This window comes from Betta splendens, chromosome 1, assembly GCF_900634795.4.
Source record: "Betta splendens chromosome 1, fBetSpl5.4, whole genome shotgun sequence".
NCBI lineage: Eukaryota > Metazoa > Chordata > Actinopteri > Anabantiformes > Osphronemidae > Betta > Betta splendens.
The window spans coordinates 8,659,798-8,682,341 of record NC_040881.3 but is presented as its reverse complement, the minus strand read 5'-3'; the positions used below and the strand labels follow the sequence as shown (position 1 = coordinate 8,682,341).

The following is a 22,544-nucleotide window of genomic DNA, read 5'->3' as shown; positions in this document are numbered from 1 at the left end:
CAATAAACAATGCAGCTCGTTTACTTCATAATGACTTGAAATAAGACAATATTAGGAAGCCTAATGAATAGTCTTATTCTCATGGATTGGACACTGGCTGCTTTTGTTTTCACTGTGAGGACAAACATGGTTCTTTAGCACTAACATCATTACGTCTCAATGGACAAGATGTTGATTTTCCCAAACTGAAGCAAGGTGACAACTATTTCTACTCTCTCCCAGACTGAGGTTTTTGCTTTCCCTTGTTGTGAATCAACCTAAAGCAAGTCCATGTGCTGGACCGTACGGAACCGTACGCGGCAGACGACCGGCCATGTCCAGTGCTTGGTTCCGGTCATGTCTAACGTTTGGATCCACGAAGGCAGAGCAACGCGACGGACCCACAAACACGATGGACAGCACAGCCTCGCGTCCCCTTAAGAAACTCTGACCCAGCGTGGGCGAGACGGGGACAGGGGCCGTCGTCATGACAACGCGTGGCAACAAACCGCAAGGCGACGGATGAAAAGCAGGAAGTACTTTAACCCACGCGGCACTTCCTCAATTAGGAAAGACGGAGGCTAGAAGGGACTCTGACGGACGACGACTGGGTTTCTGTTCCACCAACTGCACCTAAAACACGGTCCGTGTGCAAAATGCCAATCACTGGAGCGGCACATCTCACAGGACCTGTGGAAATGGTCGCTGCTATGTGACACTACAACACTGCCACCAAGTGGTGACAGGACAGGTGTAACCGTGTGTGTGTGTGTGTGTGTGTGTGTGTGTGTGTGTGTGTGTGTGTGTGTGTGTGTGTGTGTGTGTGTGTGTGTGTGAGAGAGAGAGAGAGACTCAGGCTCCAATTAAAGTCTAATCTGCAGATTGTCGCCCAGCTTGATTAAGTCGCCAGATCAGCCTCATCCTGTAAATACGACAGGACGCATATGGGGCCGAGCAGAAGCTCCAGCGAGTGCCCGTTAAAGTCCAGTGATGTGATTAACTTCACCCGTCCATCCGCTGACGGGTCGTGGTTCTGTCCAGCCCAGTTTAGCAGCCACTTTGCACCGAGGGATTATGTCGTCTCGTTCCAGCAGGTCGGCTGCGACAGCTCGTCACATGAGCTTTACTCACTGCTCGTGTGTGTGTGTGTGTGTGTGTGTGTGCGTGTGTGTGTGTTTGCTCAGCTGCTGTTCATTCAATCCAAATTCAAGACGCAAAAATCAAAGCTTCTCATCACTCGGACGCAGGGCTAAAGCTGCGTGAGCGTCTGCTGCCACCGCTGGCCGAGCGACGCAAACACACAACCACTGCCTCAACAAAGAGGAGAAAGAACGTCTCCCCCCGAGGAGGAAACGTCCTCTATTAAAGCGGCCGACTAGTTGGAAAAAGCCACAACTTACCGGCTATTCTGTCTCGCTCCATAACTCAGCAGCCGCCTCAGAGAGCCACATGTAACCTCGCTCTTCTCTCTCGTCTCCTTGCTTCCTTCCCTCCCGTTTTCTTCAGCGCAGACTTCCCCTTTCTCCTGACTTGGTCGCGCTGTCCCCCTCTCCCAGCCCTCCCTCTCTCCTCCCTCCTTTTCTTCCCTCTGTCTCTTTGCTCTTACTTCCTCCAACTTTTAATGTGTTCAGTGTGTCAGGACAGCAGATGAATGGAGCAGACGTCCACGGCCATGTGCTGGTCACATGGAGCCTTTATTGTCTCGCCCTCTGTTTCTCTTACACATGTATGATGCGGCTCCGCATCGTGGAAACACACGAGCCGGCCTTTGGTGTACTTATCACTCTATTAACGCTGCTGTGCTGACACGGGGCCTCGGCTGTTTGACTAAAGGAAATAAAAACCTGAAGTGAGGCCTATCCACAGCAGTGACCTCCGCCAGTCTCTCTGAATTCAGCCTGAATTCATCATCAACAAACAGCACTAGTCAACCAATGTGAGCTCAGACCCACGGCTCACAGCTCAGCAAGGTCAAGGGCCGCTTAGCGAACGCCTTCCCCGGCCCCTTACCCTAATCCTAACCAAGACAACTAACGGCACACGTTGAACCCATGCTCTGATCCAAACCAAAACTCTAACCTCAGCCCTAAAACCACATCTTGACCCTCAAACAGGCCTTCAGAAGTGAGGATCGGCTTTACTTCAATGCAAGTACAAGTACACACACACACACACACACACACACACACACACACACACACACACACACACACACACACACACACACACACACATACACATATTGTTTCTGAAGAAGGCGCAGTTCCACAGTTCACTTCCTCTTCCTCTTTCTTAAAAACACGCCTCAACATCCCATTACTTCATTATTTAGATAGAAAACCAGCCTAAATATGACCTAACAAGCACACACACACACACACACACACACATGTCTCTCTCTCTCTCTCTCTCTCTCGCTCTCTTCTTGGGTGAGGCTTGGCTAAGCCCGCTGATATGACCTGTGCTTCTCCAAACATGCACTGATGACAAATGTCCCTCAGTATCTGACCAACCCTGATAAAAGGAGACAGGAGATATGAAGAAACGCCTCAGAGTCTTGTGTGTGTGTGTGTGTGTGTGTGTGTGTGTGTGTGTGTGTGTGTGTGTGTGTGTGTGTGTGTGTGTGTGTGTGTGTGTGTGTGTGTGTGTGTGTGTGTGTGTGTTTCAGATCAGCCCAGAACTCACAAATACGCTGGATATATTATTGGCTTGTTGTATATGAATCCACCAGTCAGACAGTGACCAAGAGTCAAACCAGAAATGAGGAGTGTGGATGAAACGAGGAGCTTCAGCCTTTCAGCCTTTCGGGGCCGCGTCCGTACGAGAAGCAGGACGCTGGTGTGTGGCTTTAAAAATAGGCACGTCTCTGTCGGCTCTGTTTGTCTCGTGACCGTTTTCCAGACTTAGAAAGGTTCAGTTAATCACAGGGCGAGGGTAAAAAAAAACAAAAACGCACACAACAGCACATGAAACACACAACATGCGCATGTGCATTTGTTGACTCAGATGCACAGCACACGAGCGCACACATGGGGGAGACGCGAGCGCTGGAGCCCACATGTCTCCTCTGGGTTCAGACGGAACAGGAGTCCGATGAATGTCATATTATTATGTGTTATTAAATCCTTATTCATTGCCTTAATAACATCATGTAAAGTGACGCTGACCTTGTCAGACCGGTTTCATTTATTACTTTAAGCAGCCGCTCGGTGTGTGAGGCGTTCGTAACCTCAGTGGAGGACCTTTCCACAGCGGATCCACGGATTCCCACGCACCAGATGCAGATGCGGCAGATGGTCGCGAGGCGCCGATGGACACGTGCGCTCTCTCACCTACTCGCTCGCCCGCTCGCTCATGCGAGACGAACGCAGACACACGCAGACAAAAAGAAGCGCGGCGGCTCCAACGTCGGCCGTCCCTTCGGAGCGCGACCCGCGGCCAAACGCGTGACCGAGCGAGAGCCTCGGCGGCCGGGGGAGGCGGGTGAGGGAGGCGGGTGAGGGAGGAGGGAGGAGCTGCTCGCGTCCGCTTCAGGGGTCAACACACACAAACACACACTCGCGCACGGTGAAGGAGCTGGTTTCTCCAAACCCACCAGCGAAAAGAGAAACAGTGTGATGACCTCATCCCAGCAGAGGAAGGGGGGGGGGGGGCGCTGTCCCCCCCCCCCCGCGCATCCCCCGCATCCCCTGCTGCGGCTCCGGCCTACACATCCAACCTGGGGCGTGTGCAGGGACGACACAACTCCTCACATCACTCATCTGCGCGGGCCAAATTTAGAAGCGGACCCCGTCCTCTCGTGCAAACAGCAGCAAATACACTTCTGTAAACATGAAGCTTGGGAGAATTCCGCTCCGTACATGTAAATGCTTGTTTTTCCCTGGCGTTGGCTTCATCGCTGCGGTTTTGAGCGCAGATCCGCAGACGCGAGGTTGAGGTTTTACTCTTAAAACCTGGAAACCATTTGCGAGCCGCCATTGTCTCAAAGGCGATGAACCACCTCCAACGCGCCCGGGGGCCCATTCAGACACTGCTGGATTGTTGCAAGTACACTTTATTACGGCAATTTGGGGAACGAGAGGGTCTGACTGTATCTCTATTTTCCAATCACGCTTCCCGCTGTGGCTTGATGGCAGCCACATGGGCCCGCGAACGCGCCCCGCTGGATCGGACCACGCACGGGAGAGAGAGGCAGGAAAGGTAGAAAGGCCCGGGTTGGTCCGCTCACCTGCTGGGTTACGAGCGCCAGGTGAATGAAGCGTCTGACAGCTGTTAACGACTATTACAGGCAGTTTATAAACCCTCCAGGATTCCATTCAATCCCACTGAGAAAGTAAGTCAATATCCTTCATCTAATGGACAAATATCCTCCTCATCAGAGGCTTCATCCCTTCGTCTTCTCGAGTCTGCTCCTCTTTACCTGGTCTCTGCTGGACCCCGTTGACACCTCCTACTATTGCATTTGCAAACACTGAGTCGCCAGCGATGAACCGCTGGAGATGGTTCACAGCTCATTAAAACCAGAAGCCAAAACAAATGGCACAGCTCTGCTGACGGTGCAGTCCAGTCAGGGCGAGGACCAGTTAAAGTGCCCATAACCAACACGCAACCATGCTGTAGTGTTCGTATGAGACACACACGCACGCACACACACACACACACACACACACACACACGCCATCCGGCCAAATCCAGCTCTCAAACCCCCATCGCTTCGAGCTATAACTCACAAAAGCTCCTCTCTTCCAGTTCTCTGACAACTTAAATCCCACTCTCAGGTCATCTGGACTATCGGAGGCTGTAAAAGTGCTAGTAGTGCAGTCTGTGGGTCTGTCCATCCCAGCGTGGCTGTGTGGCTGTGGCTACGCTCCTGGCCTTTCCCTGCTCGCCATAAGGTAATCATTAGATGTGAGCACTGCAAAGTGCAGATCCAGATCCTTTGTGAGGGAGACGAGATCAGAGACAATTAATGCATCTGTGGACACAATGTTGTTTTAACAGAGCAGAAGCCTTTGTGGAAATCCAGGCGTGCTCCATCCAGAACCAACTGTAGGTGTCTGTGCGGCAACTGGAGCAAGAAGAGGCAGCCCTGCGCGGATCCATCTGAGATCTGTTGAGCTGGAACAATAACAATAACAGTCTGTCACAAGCACTTAGTTCTGTGCAGGACCTCGGCCTGCTTCGACCTGGCTGTGACCGTGCGGCCAATGGGGCGAAGGCGCCCGCGAGCAGACGGACGAGAGGCGGAGACCTGCGTGATTTGGTCGACTACCGGCCCCATCTGCGCCGCGGCCCAGCTCACTGCAGCCTCGGCCTCCCAGACTCGCCCGCGCTGATGGAGGGATGACGGAAAAGCGAGAGAGAGGAGAGAGAGGAGAGAGAGGAGAGAGAGGAGGGAGAGGAGAGAGTTCCTGTGGCTCTCTGCGGCTTGGGAGCTCTGTAATCAGCGTGCCAAGCTCCTGATGTCTAAATCCACAACCCGGACCCAGACTGCCTCTCACATACGCAAAGCGTGTACATGTGGAGAGACGCGGCGGGCGAGCGAGCGAGCGCACGACACCCGAGCTCCGGGACCATTCATGTGGATTTAGGCAAAGGAACACGTCGCACGTAAGCGCAAAGACGACTGAGGTGGGGAAATTTCTACTTCCCTATGCAGTGTTGCATTATGGGTAAGTATTATTCATTAGCACCAGACCTGCTAGATCTTTACTGCTTTTCATAAGAACGATCTAAATCTGGTTATTAGAGATTTGGTATTTAAAAGTTGAAAATCCGACTTAATCAGCGCTCTCTACTGGACGAAACACGTCACATGGAAAATTTTATTTCCTTCTAAAATTACAAGCCTTACAAAATGCAAAGTAGCCCCACGTTCAGATTTGTACTAGTAGCATCTGCCAGAAACATCAGGTGCTTCTTTAATGAGCTGCTAAATCGTTCATGACTGAGTGGCTGCGCATCACGATAAGCAGCAGTGACACGGCCCCTTTTCATCCTTATGTTATTCACAGGGGAGGCTTTGTGAAGCGCAAACGTCATCGAGCATCTCTATTAATAGCCCAGGCCCGACGCGGCGGCCAATGATGTCATGCTCGTGCGCGCGTGCACCGTTCAGTCCACTTCATGCATAGCTAAAAGACGGGGGGTCAGCGTTCGAGAGCCCGGAGCCACGTTTAATCAGATGTGAACCGCAGCTGTGAAGAGAGATGAACCGGGAGATTAAAAAAAAAAACCCTGTGTCACTTCCTGTAGTGGGAGGAAAAGGATTAGACTAATAGCTGGGGGAGAGTTTATCTAAGAGGGAAAAAGTTCAGCGCTTTCGGTGAGAGAAACTTTGGAATAATGGGAATCTGGACGGCCCACGGACGAGGAGCGATAAAGCCACTCTAGTGCTCACGGCGGCTTTCAGGCAGAGCTTTAAAAGTAATGAGGATTATACGAACCTGAGAGCTCCCAGGTAGTGAATTAAGGAGAGACTCAGCATGGAGGGGAGCATCACTATCACATGGATGCGGAGGCAGAGGCCGATCCGTGACTCGCAGCGAAGGGGATCTGGCCGGAGTGTGACTGAGGAGCCATTGTGGAGTGGAAAGAAAGGCCTGCATTGAGCGTCCTCGTCCGCTGCCTCTCCGAGGGACCTGTCCTGGCGCTGGTGGGAGGACGGAGGACGCGAGGGGGGGCTCGAAGGCTCCGCAAACAACACACTAACAGCCCGCATCAATACTTATTACACAAACGCTGGCGCTGGTCCGGCTCCTCGCATGCAGAGGCACACGTGACTTATTATAAAGAGCATTACAGTGGATGTGAGTCAAGTGTTGTACCACCCACTGTGTCTAACCCAGATGACTAAATCCTGGCCATCGCCCCCTCTGGGATGAGACGCTGACTCACTGGAATAATTAGTCATGTTTAATAATGACGGCACAGATGAGAACGTCTCCCCAAGACGTCCTGAACGTCCTCCGTGGTCCCAACATGAGCGCTTATGGAGGTTTGGAAGAATAAATAGGAAAATACGTCTACGACCAAACTCCCGTCTGGGTCGGAGGCTCATCTTCCATCCACAGCGTCGCAAACACGTCCCTGACATTTCATCCGATCTTCCGTCTCCGTTTTAAAGCCTCCGGCACGCGCTCGCCACAAAGGGGCCTATTCAAGCCGAGGACGAGTGTGTTTTTAAAAGGGAACCAAGCATGAGCACGAACAGCGCGGCTCGCTGGGGTCCGTCATGCGTGGGAGCAATGGACGGAGCGATGGACGGAGGGATGGATGGAGGGAGGGATGGATGGAGGGATGGAGGGATGGAAGGAGTGATGGATGGAGGGATCGATGGAGCGATGGACGGAGTGAAGGATGGAGGGATGGATGGAGTGATGGATGGAGTGATGGAGGGATGGATGGAGCGAAGGACGGAGGGATGGATGGAGCGATGGACGGAGTGATGGATGGAGTGATGGATGGAGGGATGGAGGGATGGAAGGAGTGATGGATGGAGGGATCGATGGAGCGATGGACGGAGTGAAGGATGGAGGGATGGATGGAGTGATGGATGGAGTGATGGAGGGATGGATGGAGCGAAGGACGGAGGGATGGATGGAGCGATGGACGGAGTGATGGATGGAGTGATGGATGGAGTGATGGAGGGATGGAGTGATGGATGGAGTGATGGAGGGAGTGATGGATGGAGTGATGGAGGGATGGATGGAGCGAAGGACGGAGGGATGGAAGGAGCGATGGACGGAGTGATGGATGGAGTGATGGATGGAGTGATGGAGGGATGGATGGAGCGATGGACAGAGGGATGGATGGAGGGATGGATGGAGTGATGGATGGAGTGATGGATGGAGTGATGGAGGGATGGATGAAGCGATGGACAGAGGGATGGATGGAGGGATGGATGGAGTGATGGATGGAGGGATGGATGGAGGGATGGATGGAGGGATGGATGGATTGAGTGATGGATGGAGGGATGGACGGAGCGATGGACGGAGGGATGGATGGAGCGATGGACGGAGTGATGGATGGAGTGATGGAGGGATAGATGGAGCGATGGACAGAAGGATGGATGGAGGGATGGATGGAGGGATGGATGGAGGGATGGATGGATTGAGTGATGGATGGAGGGATGGACGGAGCGATGGACGGAGGGATGGATGGAGCGATGGACGGAGTGATGGATGGAGTGATGGAGGGATAGATGGAGCGAAGGACGAAGCGATGGATGTCCCTCACTGGACACATCCAGGTCATTAAGCACTGGAACGTCCTCATGGGGAGCTGGTGTATTATGGCTCTAACGAGGCAACTCTGAGTATTTACTCTTTGTTGGGCCAACAATCATGATCTCTACGTGACAGGTTTCTACATGTGACTGCTCTTGATGCAGCGCTGCAAAACTCTGCACTAAGACAGCTTTCGTTATTTAATCGTCTTTGCTAATTCTGATTGGGTTGTGCCTCGGTTCAGCCACGAGAAGCCGCAGCCTGGCAGATCGTTTGACAGGCGAGTGTGAGGCCTAAGCCGCCTGCTAGACAGAGTTAGACAGAGATTAGATTATCAGACGCTCGGATATTTAAAAAGACCTCAGCGTGACTGGTGACAGTCTTCTCCTCCAGGTCTTTGGGCACTTATTCACTTATCTTCCAGATAAAAAAAACAACAAAATGCTGCAGGAATCTTATTATCAGACATGTAAAGTCAGACTGACCACCTACAAAGGTCCCGGCCCAATGTGTGTGTGTGTGTGTGTGTGTGTGTGTGTGTGTGTGTGTGTGTGTGTGTGTGTGTGTGTGTGTGTGTGTGTGTGTGTGTGTGTGTGTGTGTTGATCATTGATCAGGTCAGTATCTCACCATAAGGTTAAAGGTCGACGCTGACGCCTTCAGGCATCTGATGGGTTTAAACGTGTGCTGAGACCACGATCATGAAGGTTTTCTAACAGGAATTCAAGTTACATGTAGAGGTTTGTGACTCAGACCTGGGGGACGTGCGATGGGGCGAAAGCCCACAGACGTTAGGCGTTAATGCCAAAACCAAACCTGCAGTTTAAGTGTAATTTGCTCATGAAGACCGAGGATCCACTCCGGTGTTTTTTAAAAACAGCTGTGAATAACATACATGAGTGAACATGACAACTTTTTTTCACACTCTGCGTTGATTGTCCATCCGCTTTTCAGCGAAAGCATCAGCAGCACCGACTTGTTCCGCGTTTTGCAGTCTGTTTCATCTAGAACGCTTTATTTTCCCCCCAGAGCCCAGTGTGGGTGCTCCTGAATGCTAATGGGGGGGGGCACAGATGGGGCCTGAGCACAGCGGGGCGAGGTGGGGGGGGGTTAGAAGCACACACACACCTACACACGGCACCATCAGAGCGCAGCCTGAAGGGGCCAGAGCATCCGCACAGAAGGTCAGGCTGAGGAGGACAGACGATGATGCATGGGAGACCTTAATACACAGGGGCCCCCGGGGCCCCCCTGGGCGCTGCACGAGCAGCCTGACGTTAAACAGCAGCGGGGGAACGACTAAGTGGAGCAGCCACACAGATAACGCAGTAAAAGTCCTTAAATTCTTATGCAGACTTATTATTACTTTGACATACTTGACATACTTCTAAAGTATTTTACACAAGGTCTGGGTCGAATACAGGACACCAATATTGTGCAGAGTTAAATTTGTGTGTATAAATTCATAAATTCATATACACACATAAGATTATAGATTAAAGAGGATGCAACGTTCCAACGGTGTAAAGTGCGTCGCAGCGCAGTTCACACTCGCGCTACGATTATAATAATGATTAATAATAATAATTCGTACCTGAGTTCTGCGTCTTCTTCATGCTCTGGCTTTGTCGGCGGTGCTCTCAGCCGGTGGGTCGGTCACAACGCCGAGCCGAACGCACGTCGTCCCAGAGGCTGGAGTCCAACTGGAGTCGTCTCAGTTCGCCCGCACGCGCTCTGGCGGCGCGTTCGTGGCGCGTGACGACGCGGAGCGAGCGGAGGCAGCAGCGTGGATGCAGCCGCGCCGCGTGATTCGCCGAGCTCGGCGACGCGCTCCGCTGAGGGCGCGAGAGCGCACGAGCGTGGCGAGTGGAGAGGTCCACGGACGCGCAATTACGCACGGAGTGGAGACTCATGAGTACTACAGTGCTGACAAGCTTCGTCCAGGCTTCGTTATTATTTATACTGACTATAGATTAGACGGAACAAAGGTCTGGAGATAATTACGCGTTTATGTGCGTTTAATGCCTAATTACTGATGCAATGTGAAGCTGTGAAAAAGTGAATTGTCTGCTTTAATCGTCTAACTACGATGTTTGCACACTTTGCTCACAACTACAGCTACTTATAAAGGTGCACGTGCGGCGCTGCTCTTGTGCAAATAGCAGCGTCCGAACTCTCAAACCGAGAGTGTAAAAGAATTCATCCGACGCTCACAGCGCAATGTGGTGTTTCTCCAGTTGGTGCAAGCGGAGCCACTGTGCAGTGACGCCCCCTGCTGGACACTACGAAGACTCCTCCTGAAGAGATGAACCACAACACAGATTCTCCCAAAGCGCTTTTAGGGCGTTTCACTGGCATTAGCATTAGGAGCTCAGGTGAAGCTGATGACACTGGTCAGCCATCACGACGTGTTAGGAGGCGCCCACGGAGCCTTTAATACAATTAAAACTGCTGCTTTGATGCACACTCTTCTTTGCTGTCATGATAATGCCCAGGACCTTTTTCCATTTGAATTAGACAAGTCTGTACCAATTTAAAGTTCCCATTTTTATTATAAACTCCCTGTTAGAAATATAGGAAATTTAACTGTTCCTGTAAAATACTGACTTACAAAAGAATACAAAAGATACAAAAGAATGAGTCGTTATTATTTTGTGTCTATTTTGGGGAAAACATTTAAACCATATCATGAAAAGCAACAAATCAACAGCTGTTTTTGTGCAAATATACAAACAGCAGAAAGCAAATAAATCTGTGGTGCGGTTCTGCACAGCACGTTTTACCACTACATTTATTATGAGCGGTTATTATGATGTTAAAAGCAAAATTCCAAGTCCAAGATGATGTTTCCTGTGTTTTGTGTTGATGCTGTAAAGCCTGCGTTCACAGCCTGTGTTTCCTGTGATGCAGGCTTGTCTGCGTTGTAAAAGGCCTGTGGTTCAGACAATCAGTTCAACGGACTGAGGAGACGACACAAACATGATAAGAGATTTCACCGATGCTGGTGTTTTGACTGTGTGAAACAAAGACCAGGAAGTTTTGGTCAGCTGTGAATATGTCCTTCAAAACACACAAGGCTCAAGAGCAAACACGATGAAACCCAAAATATTATTTGTTTTGACCTTATTAAGCGTTATTTACTCTCCTTTAGATTTCGCTTCCTGCCGTTTACCGACCAACGTCGCTTCTAATAAAAACCAAAGAAAACCACCGCGCGTCACAAACAGGCATGTGGTTACAGCGATATCAGTTTACAAAATGCAATCTGATGAAGGAAACTGCATCTGTTTCATACATACATTTTCCATGTGCATGTGTGCAATGATTCCTGCTGACACACAAAAACCATCGTTTCATGTCTTTTTCAAACAGAACTGTGCAGGTCTGCAATTCCACAGCTCCTTTAAGAGGTCTCCTGTATTTTCTATATTACGCATTTTAGATTGAATTTCGCCTTAAAACATATCATACAAGCGGACTTTTGCTAAGCGGCGTCGTACGGGTTGGGTGCCGCAGCCTGGAGGCCGTTCTTAGTCATGACCTCATACACGTACTCGCTGGGGTCCAAGGAGCCGCTTCTCGCCCTTCTGCTGCTGCTGGCCCAGTGTTTCACCTGGTGGTTGTGAAAACACAGTTACTACATCTCTAAACATACTATAATAAAACTGTCATCAGGAAAGAATATTCTGAGCAGAAACAAATATGTTGGAATCAAAGTTTGCTATTTGCTGCAGGACATTTGTGTCACGGAGATGACGAGTAAACACATTGTGATTGGGTGATTGTGTCGGACCTCATTCTTAGAAATTAAAACCAGCAGAAGCACTGGCACTTCAGCAAGCGGGTGGTTTTTAGATGCCATCAGCAGTGGGCGAGCGCGTCAGGCCTGCTAATCGTACAGCACGTCGGTGGTCTGGAGTCAGACAACCGTAAATAACGCACGCGTTACTGGCCCCGGACTCACCGACGGGACCAGGACCTTGACGAAGAGCAGGGTCAGCAGCACGCTGAGCAGGACGGCGGCGGGTGTCACCAGCGCCAGCGGCGGCCACGCGTGGGTGTCGCCGTGGGGGGGGTTCGTGGGAGGATGCTCGGGAGACGCTGGAGAGGGAGCTGAGAGCGACACGTCAGCGGTAGAGGAGCACTCCCCGAAACACAAGTCGACGCTCGCAGTGTGTTACTACAACTTGTATGAAAAGCTGCCATTTGCGTGTTTCTGACCTGCGTCGCTCACTGCCAGCGTGTACACGTTGCACGTGGTCTCGTCCTGCGGCGTCTGCTTGTACACGCAGCTGTAGACGCCGGAGTCGCGCGCCGTCAGCTCGCGGATGCTGATGCCGTGGCTCCGCAGGGATCCCTGCTTCTCGACCCGGCGCGTGTATCTGCCCCGCGCGGAGACCTTGTCCGCTCCGTCCACGCCGTGGTAGTACAGCACCTCCTCCCGGCTGCCGGCGTACCTGTACAGGTACATGCCGACGTAGCCGTGGGCGCTGCGGGCGCATCCGTCCAGGGAGCACCGCAGGGTGACGTTCTCGCCCGGTGCCCGGATGACGGCGACGTTCTCTGGGACGAAACGTGCAGAGGGTCAGCGCTGAGCTGAAGACGCTCCCAGACGCATACAGCCCCCCCCCAGCTGAAGCACATGGATGTACAGTACCTGCGCGGAGGCAGAGGCAGAGCAGCAGAGGCGACCAGCACAGCAGCAGCATCTCGCAGCACTGACTGCGTCCGACGCCGGGGTGCCTCGTCACGCGCACTCTCAGCTTCCTGCACAGTTTGATGTGGCTGAAACCTGCGAAACAGAATCGTTTCCTTCCTGTTATGATTAGAATATATTAATGTAATTACGGCCAATAATCATGGCATGAAAAATCATCGTACAGCGTGAAAGTAAAGTGACTAAAAACGTCCTGACGATGCATTGATCCGTTTGCTTTTATCAAATTAAATACACGACTGAGCGGAAGCTGCTGTCACAGCTCGCCTGTCTTTGTGCTTTTCTCCAGTAGAGGGCGGCATTGGCGGTTGTTTTAAGTTGGGACGGTGTAGTTTCATTTTCGTTCTTATCTTAATTTTCCCCTAAATTATGTTCTTATGATCTTTTAATATACTAAGATATTTTGTTGTGACAAATAAATAAATAAACAACAATTTAACTAAGTTAATCACGAGTACTGAAGTTTTTCATGAATGACCAAATCACAGCAGTGGGAGAACGAGCATGAAATGATCTTGTGACTTTCATCATCCCAGCCACAGCTCACACACTGCACTTCACTTCATATTGTTGTTTACATTTGCTGTAAAATCTCTTGACCCTGTAACTCCTTATCAGTTTTCGTCTGGCGAATGAAAAAGCGCCAGCGAAGCATAGATATGTTCAGTATCAACGCGATTCCTTTGGAAATGGCGTCATTTCTCAATTAATAAGTAACCAGAAGAGAATGATTGTTGTACCTACAGTACCTTTGGTTTAATGTGGTACAGGCAGACAAAAACACTTTCATTTTTGTTACAAATGATTTATTCTGAATAGAAAGGTTACGCAGTGCATATTACTTATATATATAAAAAATAACATATACACAACAAACAAATTTTACTTGACCCAATGAATAGCTTCACACACAGATTGAAAATAGTCACAGATTTGAACTTGTTATATACAAACACTGCTCACATGCATAAACACCTGAAAGGAAAGATAAGCACGTCGCAGCATTATCGGTCCCTCCTAGAGAGAGTAATGATTCAGGCTTCAGACTACGATCTCAAAATTAATCATAAACCTTGCAGATCAGCTGATGTTGATACGTGATTTCTGATGGAGGCTCCAAAGTTTGGTTTGACAACATCACGAGTGCAGAAAAGTTGACTCAAATGTAAGAAACTGTGTCGATTTCACAATGAGGCGGACGGTTACATAAGCACAGCTTCCCCGACCTCACTCAGAGGAACACAAACATGCTCCGGTGCTTTTCACAGACTTTATTACTTTGCCTAAATTGCATGAGCGGACATAATGTGACTGAAACGATCTGCTTAACTTTATCAGTGGCTGAAAAAAGGAAATGAAAGCTGCTGGGGTCAGACTTCATAGGTCAAAACGTTCTCGCAAGGGCTGGCACGCGATACAGGATCAGGAATAATTAAAAAAAAGAAAGGAATCCATCCTATTAACAGCTATATGATGAATACAAGCACAAACACATTGATAGGATCATCCATTTAAATATGATGGAAATTCAATTAAGGCCTGTTTGCAAACAGTTTCAGCGTCTGTCAGTTTAATAAATTACCAACTTCTTTTTACAGTCTATTCATTAATTTTCGTTCCTCTACAAAGTCAATACGAATGGTTGTCACAGGCACGTAGACAGATCAGCACATTGTAATTATAGGAGATTTGAAAACCACTGCAAAATCTGGGCACATATTCACAATATTACAAGTGCTTAAAGAAAAAAAAAAGCTTGCAACAAACTTTCGGCCTCAAGGCCGGAAACCAAGAATGCGGATGACAAGAGGAAGCGAGATAGAAAGTCATGCTGCCAAATGCTACACTTGCTGCTAAACATAAACATAAACACGAACACGAGCATGAACACTCAAAATACACTCAACTAACTGGTTTTCTCACAATTTCAACATGCCAAAGCTCCAGTGCAAACTAAAAGCTACCACCACCACGCTCACCTTTCACCGTCTTCCATTTCCTTCTGAACTTGATTGACAAAGTTAAAGACCAAGAAGAGAAGTTACAGGGTCTGTGCTGATTAAGAATGGGTTTTAACATATATATATATATATATATATATATATATATATATATATATATATATATATATATATATATATATATATATATATATATATATATATATATATATATATATATATATATATATTTCTATATTTCTATATTATATTACATTATTCAGACTTGAATATGTGTGCATACACCATACAGGTTAATACAGGTTAACCTGATGAATCACAGTAATCACAGTTACAAGCTCTTCCCGGTTATATCGTGTTAGCTAAAGCACAGTGATAAAGTGATAGGACTGAATTCACTCAACCAGGAAGTAATAACTCCAGAGGCTGCTGGGAAGTTGGCAGTATCATGTGACATGAAGGGTCTCCTGCAGAGAGAGAGAGAGAGAGAGACAAAACAAGTTTAGTGTGTCCTTCATTCCTCACCTTTAACATGTGGGTGAATTATTAAATTAGTACTTGTATAACTTGCCTTTGACATGGATGAAACGCTGGTTATGATCCATCTACGCATAATTGCCTGCAGAAGAGTTTTTAAATAAGACATGATCAACATGATCTTACACAGTGCAAATAAAAATGAATAAACAGTCATACAGCACCTTTCTCAACATCAGGTGCTTCGTCATCGTCGTATGGTGGAGCGTTTGGTACCGTTTCATGCTCACCTGGAAGAAAAGAGAAGCATTTTACTGGGGGGGGGGTCCAGATGTGAACAGGCATGTTCCAAACGTGAGTCGGGTTATGTTATTAGTCACCAAACCCAGGTTAACGCAAGGGAGGACAAATAGCAGAAGTTGTATTCTGACAGGTAAACACATGTTTGTTATAAAAGAGAGCAAAGTCTGAATCATGACAGGAAACCCTGAAAAGAGAAGAGCCCAGAGATGAGTCTATGGTCAGTGAGCGCTCCCAAAAGCACCCAGGCTCCAGTCACCTGGCACAGAAAGAGCTCATAATCAGACAGAGACAGGATGTGTTGGATCTACAGACACCCGGAAGGAAGCCTTCATGCTAAGCTGGAGCTCAGAGGACGAGCGTACCCATGAGCGGTGCTGTCGACGGCCTCCGAGGCTCTGTCAAGAAAACCAGTGGGTGTGAGAGGCCGGACACAATAGCCATTATTGATGTTTGGTCACTAATTAATCCGCCTACAATGAAAACCAAGCCCGCGTACTTTCCCCCGTGAATAAAATGGATGTTTGAGCTACAGGTTTTTCCACCGCTGCATATTTTTGTATGTCTCTTTCCTTGTGATGAAATCACACAACGTGACAAAGGTTTGTCACGGGTGGAACGCGGGTTCAACACAGAAGTTATCAACTACAGCAGTGAGATCCAGTAGCTGTCAGTACAAGTGCCAACTATCTGAAACTGGTTCAGTTATGTCACGAACCCCTGACACTTCTGAGTGATCTGTCTTTCCTCACTCATCACCATCCATCATTAAACCCGAGAGTTTGATTACTTCCTGTTTGCCTTATTGGGCAAATAGTAATGAAGCGCTAGCGTGCGAGGCGAAACCTAAGTATGAGATCATGATCTGCACCAGCCGGCGTGAAGTCATGCAGCTTTTATTGATGATTAGGGAGGAATCATAACTTACTTTGACATCGGCGTCTGAAGAACAGCAGCAGCAGCAGGCCGACGATCAGGGACCCGATGACCACCACAGGCGCGACCCATTTGGAGTGGTTGAATAAGGGTTCTGCATACACCACACAAGACTTTAATGAGCCTGACTTACTCTGCTGACGACTGGATGCTGAATCTTGGCTTGGACGAGTGGAAAATTCCCTGACAGCCGCGTTCACTTTCTGTTTCTGTTACGTCTCCCCAGGGGGTCTGCACAGATGTTTATTGAGCTCCTACCAAACACTGTACCAAAAGCAAAAGCACCGGTAAAGCAACTGTGAGCAACATGTGGAGCTGCCGATCATCTGACGATAGGGCGCCACGAGCCAGCTCTGACATGAATCCATCCACGCACAGACACCAACTAGTCTGATCACGTCTGGGCTGCTCGTGTTTTGAAGCCTCAGCACATCTGATGATAGCGCTTAAGACGGAACCACAACACAAGTGTTTGGACACTTGGTTGAGCAATCAATAAAAGGTGTGTTTATGTGGCAGAAATAACATCTGAGTCTCTGCTGTTACAGTAACTGGAGCGTGTACAAAGCATTACCCCATCATAGTATACCTGTAGGTTCTGGGCCATGGATTGGTAATGATTTATTGATGTCAAACGTGACTTCTTCCTCTTTTCCGTTGCTGGCGTTGAACACTACGCAGGTGTAGGTGGAGAAGGTGGATCCTTGCAGCAGTTCCAGCGTGCTGGACAGCTTAAAGCGGCCGTCCGGTCCCGGAGTCGCCTGAAACGTGGCGCTTTTTGTCCAGTCGGTTTTCTTGTCGACGTACCAGCGCAGTTCCCCTTGGGGGAAGCCGCCCTCCGTGGCACAGGTCAGGATGAGATTTTGGCCTTGTTGAAACCTCATTGGGTTCGAAGTTATAATTGGTTCCTTGTACGCGGCTGTAAACGGAGCAGAAAGCAACTGTGTTAACGCTGATCACTGCAACACAACGTCAGTCAAACGACAACAAGCAGCAGCATAACAACTGTGTTCTTTAATACGCTGGGTGGAATGAAACGGCCCACGCCAACTGGTATGTGTGAATGGGATTAATCACAATCCTGAAACTAAAAGTAAGTGAAGCCATAGGGCGAATCTGGCACGAAAGGAAAGTCCCGCGTTCCCTCATCAGTCTTCATTCCAGAGTTCATGTTAACAATGCAGCTGCTCGAGAGCTCAGCCATGTCTCACCTGTCACACTGAGCTTGGTCTCTTTCTGGCCGACACCACTGTCTGTAAACACCCTGCAGGTGTACTCTCCTTCATGCTGTATTTCAGTATTAGCGATGAGCAGCGAGATGTTCATGTTCTTATCATTCCAGGACCGTTGGGCAAAACTATAGCCTTTTGTGGACGAAAGCTTCCCTCTGTTGAACACCAGCAAAGGATCCTCATCTCCCGCTTTCCTCCACGTGACCGTCAGGATTTTAGGATCTACTACTTCCTCTGAGGTCTTGATGACACAGTCCAGCATTGACTGATGGCCGAACCGCCCCGTGTTGGATTTGCATTCAACCCACACAAACTCTGCAGGAAACAAATTGTGGTTGAAGGATCAAGACAGCAGGACACAGCGTCTCACCCTCAACATTCTGACATCATCGAACTGCATTTACCATTCTGTGCATCTCCAAAGCCGACACTGACGGCGACAGCAGCTGAGAACAGGGTAAAAATGGAGGCCATGTTCGGTCACCTGGAAAAACAATTGGTATAAAATGAGTTCACATGAATCTGTTGATGTGGATTAAAGCTGCATCAAACAAAAATCTGCAAATCTGCAATCTGTGAACCTGGGATGACTGTCTTACATGTTGTTTGGATGCAATAGAACAGAACGCTGGTTACTCATTGACTGAAAGAGACCTGTGCTCTGGGATTTCTGTCTATGTGACGTGCATAGTTCAGGTTCCAGCATCTTCTACTACCATAATCAAATAATAAATGACCCTCATATAACTGCATGTGGAAGCACTCCAGGCTGTTATGTGTTTTACACTGCAGCGACCTCTTAGCAGGTCTGAATCTGGTTACTGGAATTACTCACAGCGTGTTTAGGGTAAAGCAGAGGATCCGTTCGACCCTGCAGCATCAACATCTTAGTAACAATAATAATCACACGACCCTCACGACGAGCTAAAATCCTTCCCTGGTGAAAACCCTGTCCTGCACATCTGCACACATCCTTTAATGATTTCATTTAACAGGAGGAAACTGTGTTAAAAATTATCCTGAGTTGTTAGTTGTTACCTTGTGCTGTGTTAATGAGTGAGAATTTATTGGAGCAGCAAATTGTGCAACTCTGCAATACTCTAATGGAAACACAACTGCTCAGCCTCCAGCATAAAACCAGACATTCAGGTCTAAGCTGATTGAAAAATAACTTGGTAGAAGGTTTCACAATAACGGCTCAAATCCTTTAATTCAGATCTTAACTCTCAAACTGGCTTATACATATTATCGGTTTGTTAACACTCATATATAAACTACACACACTCTAAAGCAAAATAATAATATCTTACAATTATCTTCACAGCCGCCTGCAGAGATGCACGTGAAACGTGTCCCTCCGTCACCTGCTCGACTGCGCTCTGCACATTCAGGCCTCGGTTTCACCTGATTCTCCTCATCCCTAACCTGATGCTTCCTGGAAGGTGTGCGCTATGCAGACACCTGGATTCCTGGCCTGCGCGTGGGTTGGGTTACGTTGCCCCGCAGACATTAAGCCAAGGAACAAAGAGGTAACTGATGCTGGCGAGCTATACTTCAAAGCTTGTATGTTGCCTTACACAACCCATTTATTATATTTGCTTTCATGAGTTGGTTCGTTGTTCCTGAAAATGTGATGTTTTTTGCAGAACACACACCTTTCTTGAGAAATGGGGAACAGAACTTATGTACTCGATCCGCTTCATCTGGAAATGAAGCCATTTCTGTTCTACTGACTTACAGAAAATGTTCTGGGGAGTTCCTCAGTCATTGTCTATGTCTTCACAGACTTGTAGACATAGACAATAAAATAAGAGGATAATAAAGGTATACAGTCAATAGCACCCATAGGCAATTTTAAAACAGTCAACAGTAGCACAGGTCTGACGTGATGGTTTCAAAGGTTTGCCAAGCCTCAGCCTTATTTGGGTATGCGATGCTGAACCCAGGCATGTGTGTGGGTGTATCGTATTTATTTATTTTTTATATGGTAAAACTAACGAAACCCCCGAAGCTTCAAACAACATTTAAATGAGTTCCTGCTGGAACGAATCATAGCTATAAATTCATCACCAATAATTCATCTGCAACTGCATCTTCTAAAATGTTCTACGTGACCTGGAAAACAGTAATGTAACAGTAACAGTAACAGTAATGTACTGTAAAAGGAGCATGTGTTTACAGAGAATTACTAACTACGAACAATAGGTTTGTGTTTGCAAGTTTGTGCTTGTCTGAATGGTCAGAAACCTGCTCGTCCTGTCCTCGAACTCTGTTTACTTTGCCTTCACCTATTAAACACCAACAGTCATACTGAAACAGAAAGTCCGCTCAGAGTTCATTCTATAAATCATATGTTAAGTGGTAAACAGTGAAAGGGACCTTGAATTTGTCTTTTTATTTGCATTGCCGGCTTCACTACTTTCCATTTGTCTGAATCTGCGCACACACTTTTGCACCACTTCGCACACGCACAGTGTTACTATTCACTGTATATTCAGCGCAGAAGAGGGTCACTCTTTGGCCCGAGAACAATGGCCCGAGACACAGGGTGGTTAAGTGTGAATTTCCCAAAATGTCAAGCAGTACAGATGTGCAGTTTTTTTTTTCAATCAGCATCAACTTAATTGAGGAAGCTACAAAGGCAAAAGGTGAAAGGTGAAGTGAAGAGGAGCAGGACGATGATATTGTGTTCAGGTTAAATCATGTTCTACACCATTAACTGCATTCATATTTGCTTTAGGTCCTGTCACACTTAGACAGCTAACTTCCATTGCATTCTGAATACACTACACGAACAGCTGCAGCGGTGAGGTGCTGTCAGAGTCTCTTGGAGACTTGGGTGGGACATCTGTTTTTCCCCCAAACACCAGAACGCTTCCTGTGATTGTAACATAAGCCAAAAAGTATTTGGCACGGATTAAATGAGTTTACGCTGGATGAAGGATCGGCGGTTCCCTGGGAATGAGAGATGTCCCAATACGTCTCAGAGAGGACAGACAAACAGATGGACGGACAGGCAGACAGACAGGCAGGCAGGCAGACAGACAGGCAGGCAGGCAGGCAGGCAGACGGACAGGCAGACAGACATGCATACAGACAGACAGGCAGGCAGGCAGGCAGACAGACAGACATACATACAGACAGACAGACAGATAGACAGACAGACAGACAGACAGACAGGCAGGCAGGCAGGCAGATGAACAGACGGACAGGCGGACAGACAGACAGACAGACAGACAGACAGACAGGCAGGCAGGCAGGCAGGCAGGCAGGCAGGCAGGCAGGCAGATGGACAGACAGACAGACGGACAGGCTGCAGTTCTGGTTGTACCCGTGATAATGTATCTATTGCTGACATACGCAGACCAAACAAATGGACTGGAACTGATTACGCCAACTCAACAACGACGCCAACTCAACAACTTAACAAAGAAATCATTGTGCAAATAATGAAAAAAAAAAAAACATTAACCAGAAGGAACTACACAGCAACTTTGTGCGACTTTCTCACTCAATGACCACAACCAGAAGCCAGCACAGTTACATATACTTATATACATCACACCAGCTCCTGCAGTGAAGTCTCCATTTTAAGGCGTCACTTGGACCCTCATATTAATAAACACAAACATTTCCACTGCCGTCAGCCTGACGTGTCGTGGTGGAGCCTGCAGTGAGCGGGATTCGAGCCTGTGTTTACACTGTGAGACCAGCAAACGTGTACTGTACATGCGTGTTCTCTAACTCCACCATAAATAAAAAGCTGAATTCTCTTTCTGTTTCGCGATGTTTTCACCTACTGTATACTATACTATATATACTATACTGGCTACTATAAACACCAGTAGCTGCTCGAACTGTACCAGCTGCAGACAGTGACCTAAATAGAAAAGCCGCATTCTTAGCCAGAAATTGAATATAGAAAAGAAAAAGATAAAAAGATAAAGAACTATCGCTAGTTTTTTTTCCACACAGACTCGACATAATTATAGTTTTTATAATACACAGTAAAGGAAGGTGACACGTTTACGAGGAATCAACGCTAACAGACGGACGCAGAGAACGGCGGGCGGGCTCGTCACACGCAGCCGCGTCATTACGTTAACGACACACTGTCACAAGTAGAAGAGTAAGACAGAACAAACAGCTGACGTGAAAATGTAAAAACAGCTCACATTCGGTCGTTAATGTTTTGACGGAGGGCCCCTGAAAGCACCACGCGACCCATGCTGCTTAATAAACGCGTTTGCGGTATAACACACGCAGCGTGTGTCGTTTCCACGACCCTCTACAGTTTACACGCACGGACTCACCAGACACGCTCCTCAACACCCGTACTCTGCGTGGAGCTACAGAGAAGTGACTGCCTGTGGACGGCAACGGCTTTTTACTTTCGCTTTCACTATGACTGCACTGTGGGAGGGCACTTGAAATACCCAAAGGGCCGTGTGCAACGCTCGGCCGCGTGGGTACGCGTTTTTTTATTGCGAAATTATACGTTTTAAAGTTGCTGATGAAGCGATAAGTAATAAAAAGTAAACCTAACAAACTCTGATTTCTCCGATTCAATCCATTTTTTTTGAATGGTTTTCCCCCTCTGGGTAGGGCATCACACAGGCCATTATTCTCTACCAGTAATGGAAACCTAATAGGTGAAAGGAAAAAAATGAAAGGAAAGGTTGCCCCGGGATTTATTACATTATATAATAATGCAGA

General features: G+C 48.1%; 3 protein-coding genes across 6 annotated transcripts in view; all 3 read right to left on the bottom strand.

Moving 5' to 3' along the window:
• The window catches only part of septin9b (septin 9b), a 41,914-nt gene extending 31,962 nt beyond the window's left edge, over positions 1 to 9,952 (bottom strand). Inside the window, exon 1 of one of the 2 annotated variants that reach the window (XM_029151437.3) lies at positions 9,800 to 9,952. In XM_029151437.3, the coding sequence (XP_029007270.1) occupies positions 9,800 to 9,821 (22 nt within the window). In that variant the 5' untranslated portion in view covers positions 9,822 to 9,952. Of the gene's footprint in view, positions 1 to 1,379; positions 1,531 to 9,799 lie in introns of those variants that run through there. The other variant, XM_029151444.3, reaches the window with a different exon arrangement.
• Positions 9,953 to 10,842: 890 nt separating this feature from the next.
• Positions 10,843 to 13,198, bottom strand: LOC114855951 (uncharacterized). Its single transcript, XM_055511240.1, has 5 exons — positions 13,087 to 13,198; positions 12,863 to 12,997; positions 12,427 to 12,768; positions 12,170 to 12,318; positions 10,843 to 11,818 (listed from the first exon to the last, which is right to left on the bottom strand). The coding sequence occupies exons 2-5, from the start codon at positions 12,912 to 12,914 to the stop codon at positions 11,690 to 11,692; spliced, it is 672 nt and encodes a 223-aa protein (XP_055367215.1). The 5' UTR covers positions 12,915 to 12,997; positions 13,087 to 13,198; the 3' UTR covers positions 10,843 to 11,689.
• A 452-nt stretch (positions 13,199 to 13,650) lies between these two features.
• Positions 13,651 to 22,276, bottom strand: zgc:174863 (uncharacterized protein LOC100136852 homolog). 3 transcript variants are annotated; one of them, XM_029159882.3, is made up of 9 exons: positions 22,142 to 22,275; positions 18,233 to 18,312; positions 17,808 to 18,143; positions 17,186 to 17,515; positions 16,589 to 16,690; positions 16,026 to 16,058; positions 15,585 to 15,650; positions 15,455 to 15,502; positions 13,651 to 15,350 (listed from the first exon to the last, which is right to left on the bottom strand). In XM_029159882.3, exons 2-8 carry the CDS (start codon positions 18,300 to 18,302, stop codon positions 15,489 to 15,491), a joined length of 951 nt encoding a protein of 316 aa, XP_029015715.1. In that variant the 5' UTR covers positions 18,303 to 18,312; positions 22,142 to 22,275; the 3' UTR covers positions 13,651 to 15,350; positions 15,455 to 15,488. The 3 variants fall into 3 exon arrangements, with proteins under 3 accessions (XP_029015715.1, XP_029015723.1, XP_029015732.1); XM_029159890.3 differs by lacking the exon at positions 22,142 to 22,275 and adding an exon at positions 19,139 to 19,214; XM_029159899.3 differs by lacking the exon at positions 16,026 to 16,058 and having other exon boundaries at positions 22,142 to 22,276.
• Positions 22,277 to 22,544: the final 268 nt, after the last annotated feature.

Excerpts from the sequence above, each read along its gene's own strand:
- LOC114855951 (XM_055511240.1), bottom strand. The coding sequence starts at position 12,914 with ATGCTGCTGCTGTGCTGGTCGCCTCTGCTGCTCTGCCTCTGCCTCCGC. Across the intron at positions 12,319-12,426 it reads GCTGGCAGTGAGCGACGCAG|CTCCCTCTCCAGCGTCTCCC; the intron begins GTCAGAAACACG and ends TGTCGCTCTCAG. Across the intron at positions 11,819-12,169 it reads TCAAGGTCCTGGTCCCGTCG|GTGAAACACTGGGCCAGCAG; the intron begins GTGAGTCCGGGG and ends CACAACCACCAG.
- zgc:174863 (XM_029159882.3), bottom strand. The coding sequence starts at position 18,302 with ATGGCCTCCATTTTTACCCTGTTCTCAGCTGCTGTCGCCGTCAGTGTC. Across the intron at positions 16,691-17,185 it reads CCATGGCCCAGAACCTACAG|AACCCTTATTCAACCACTCC; the intron begins GTATACTATGAT and ends TGGTGTATGCAG. Across the intron at positions 16,059-16,588 it reads CTTCAGACGCCGATGTCAAA|AGCCTCGGAGGCCGTCGACA; the intron begins GTAAGTTATGAT and ends TTTTCTTGACAG.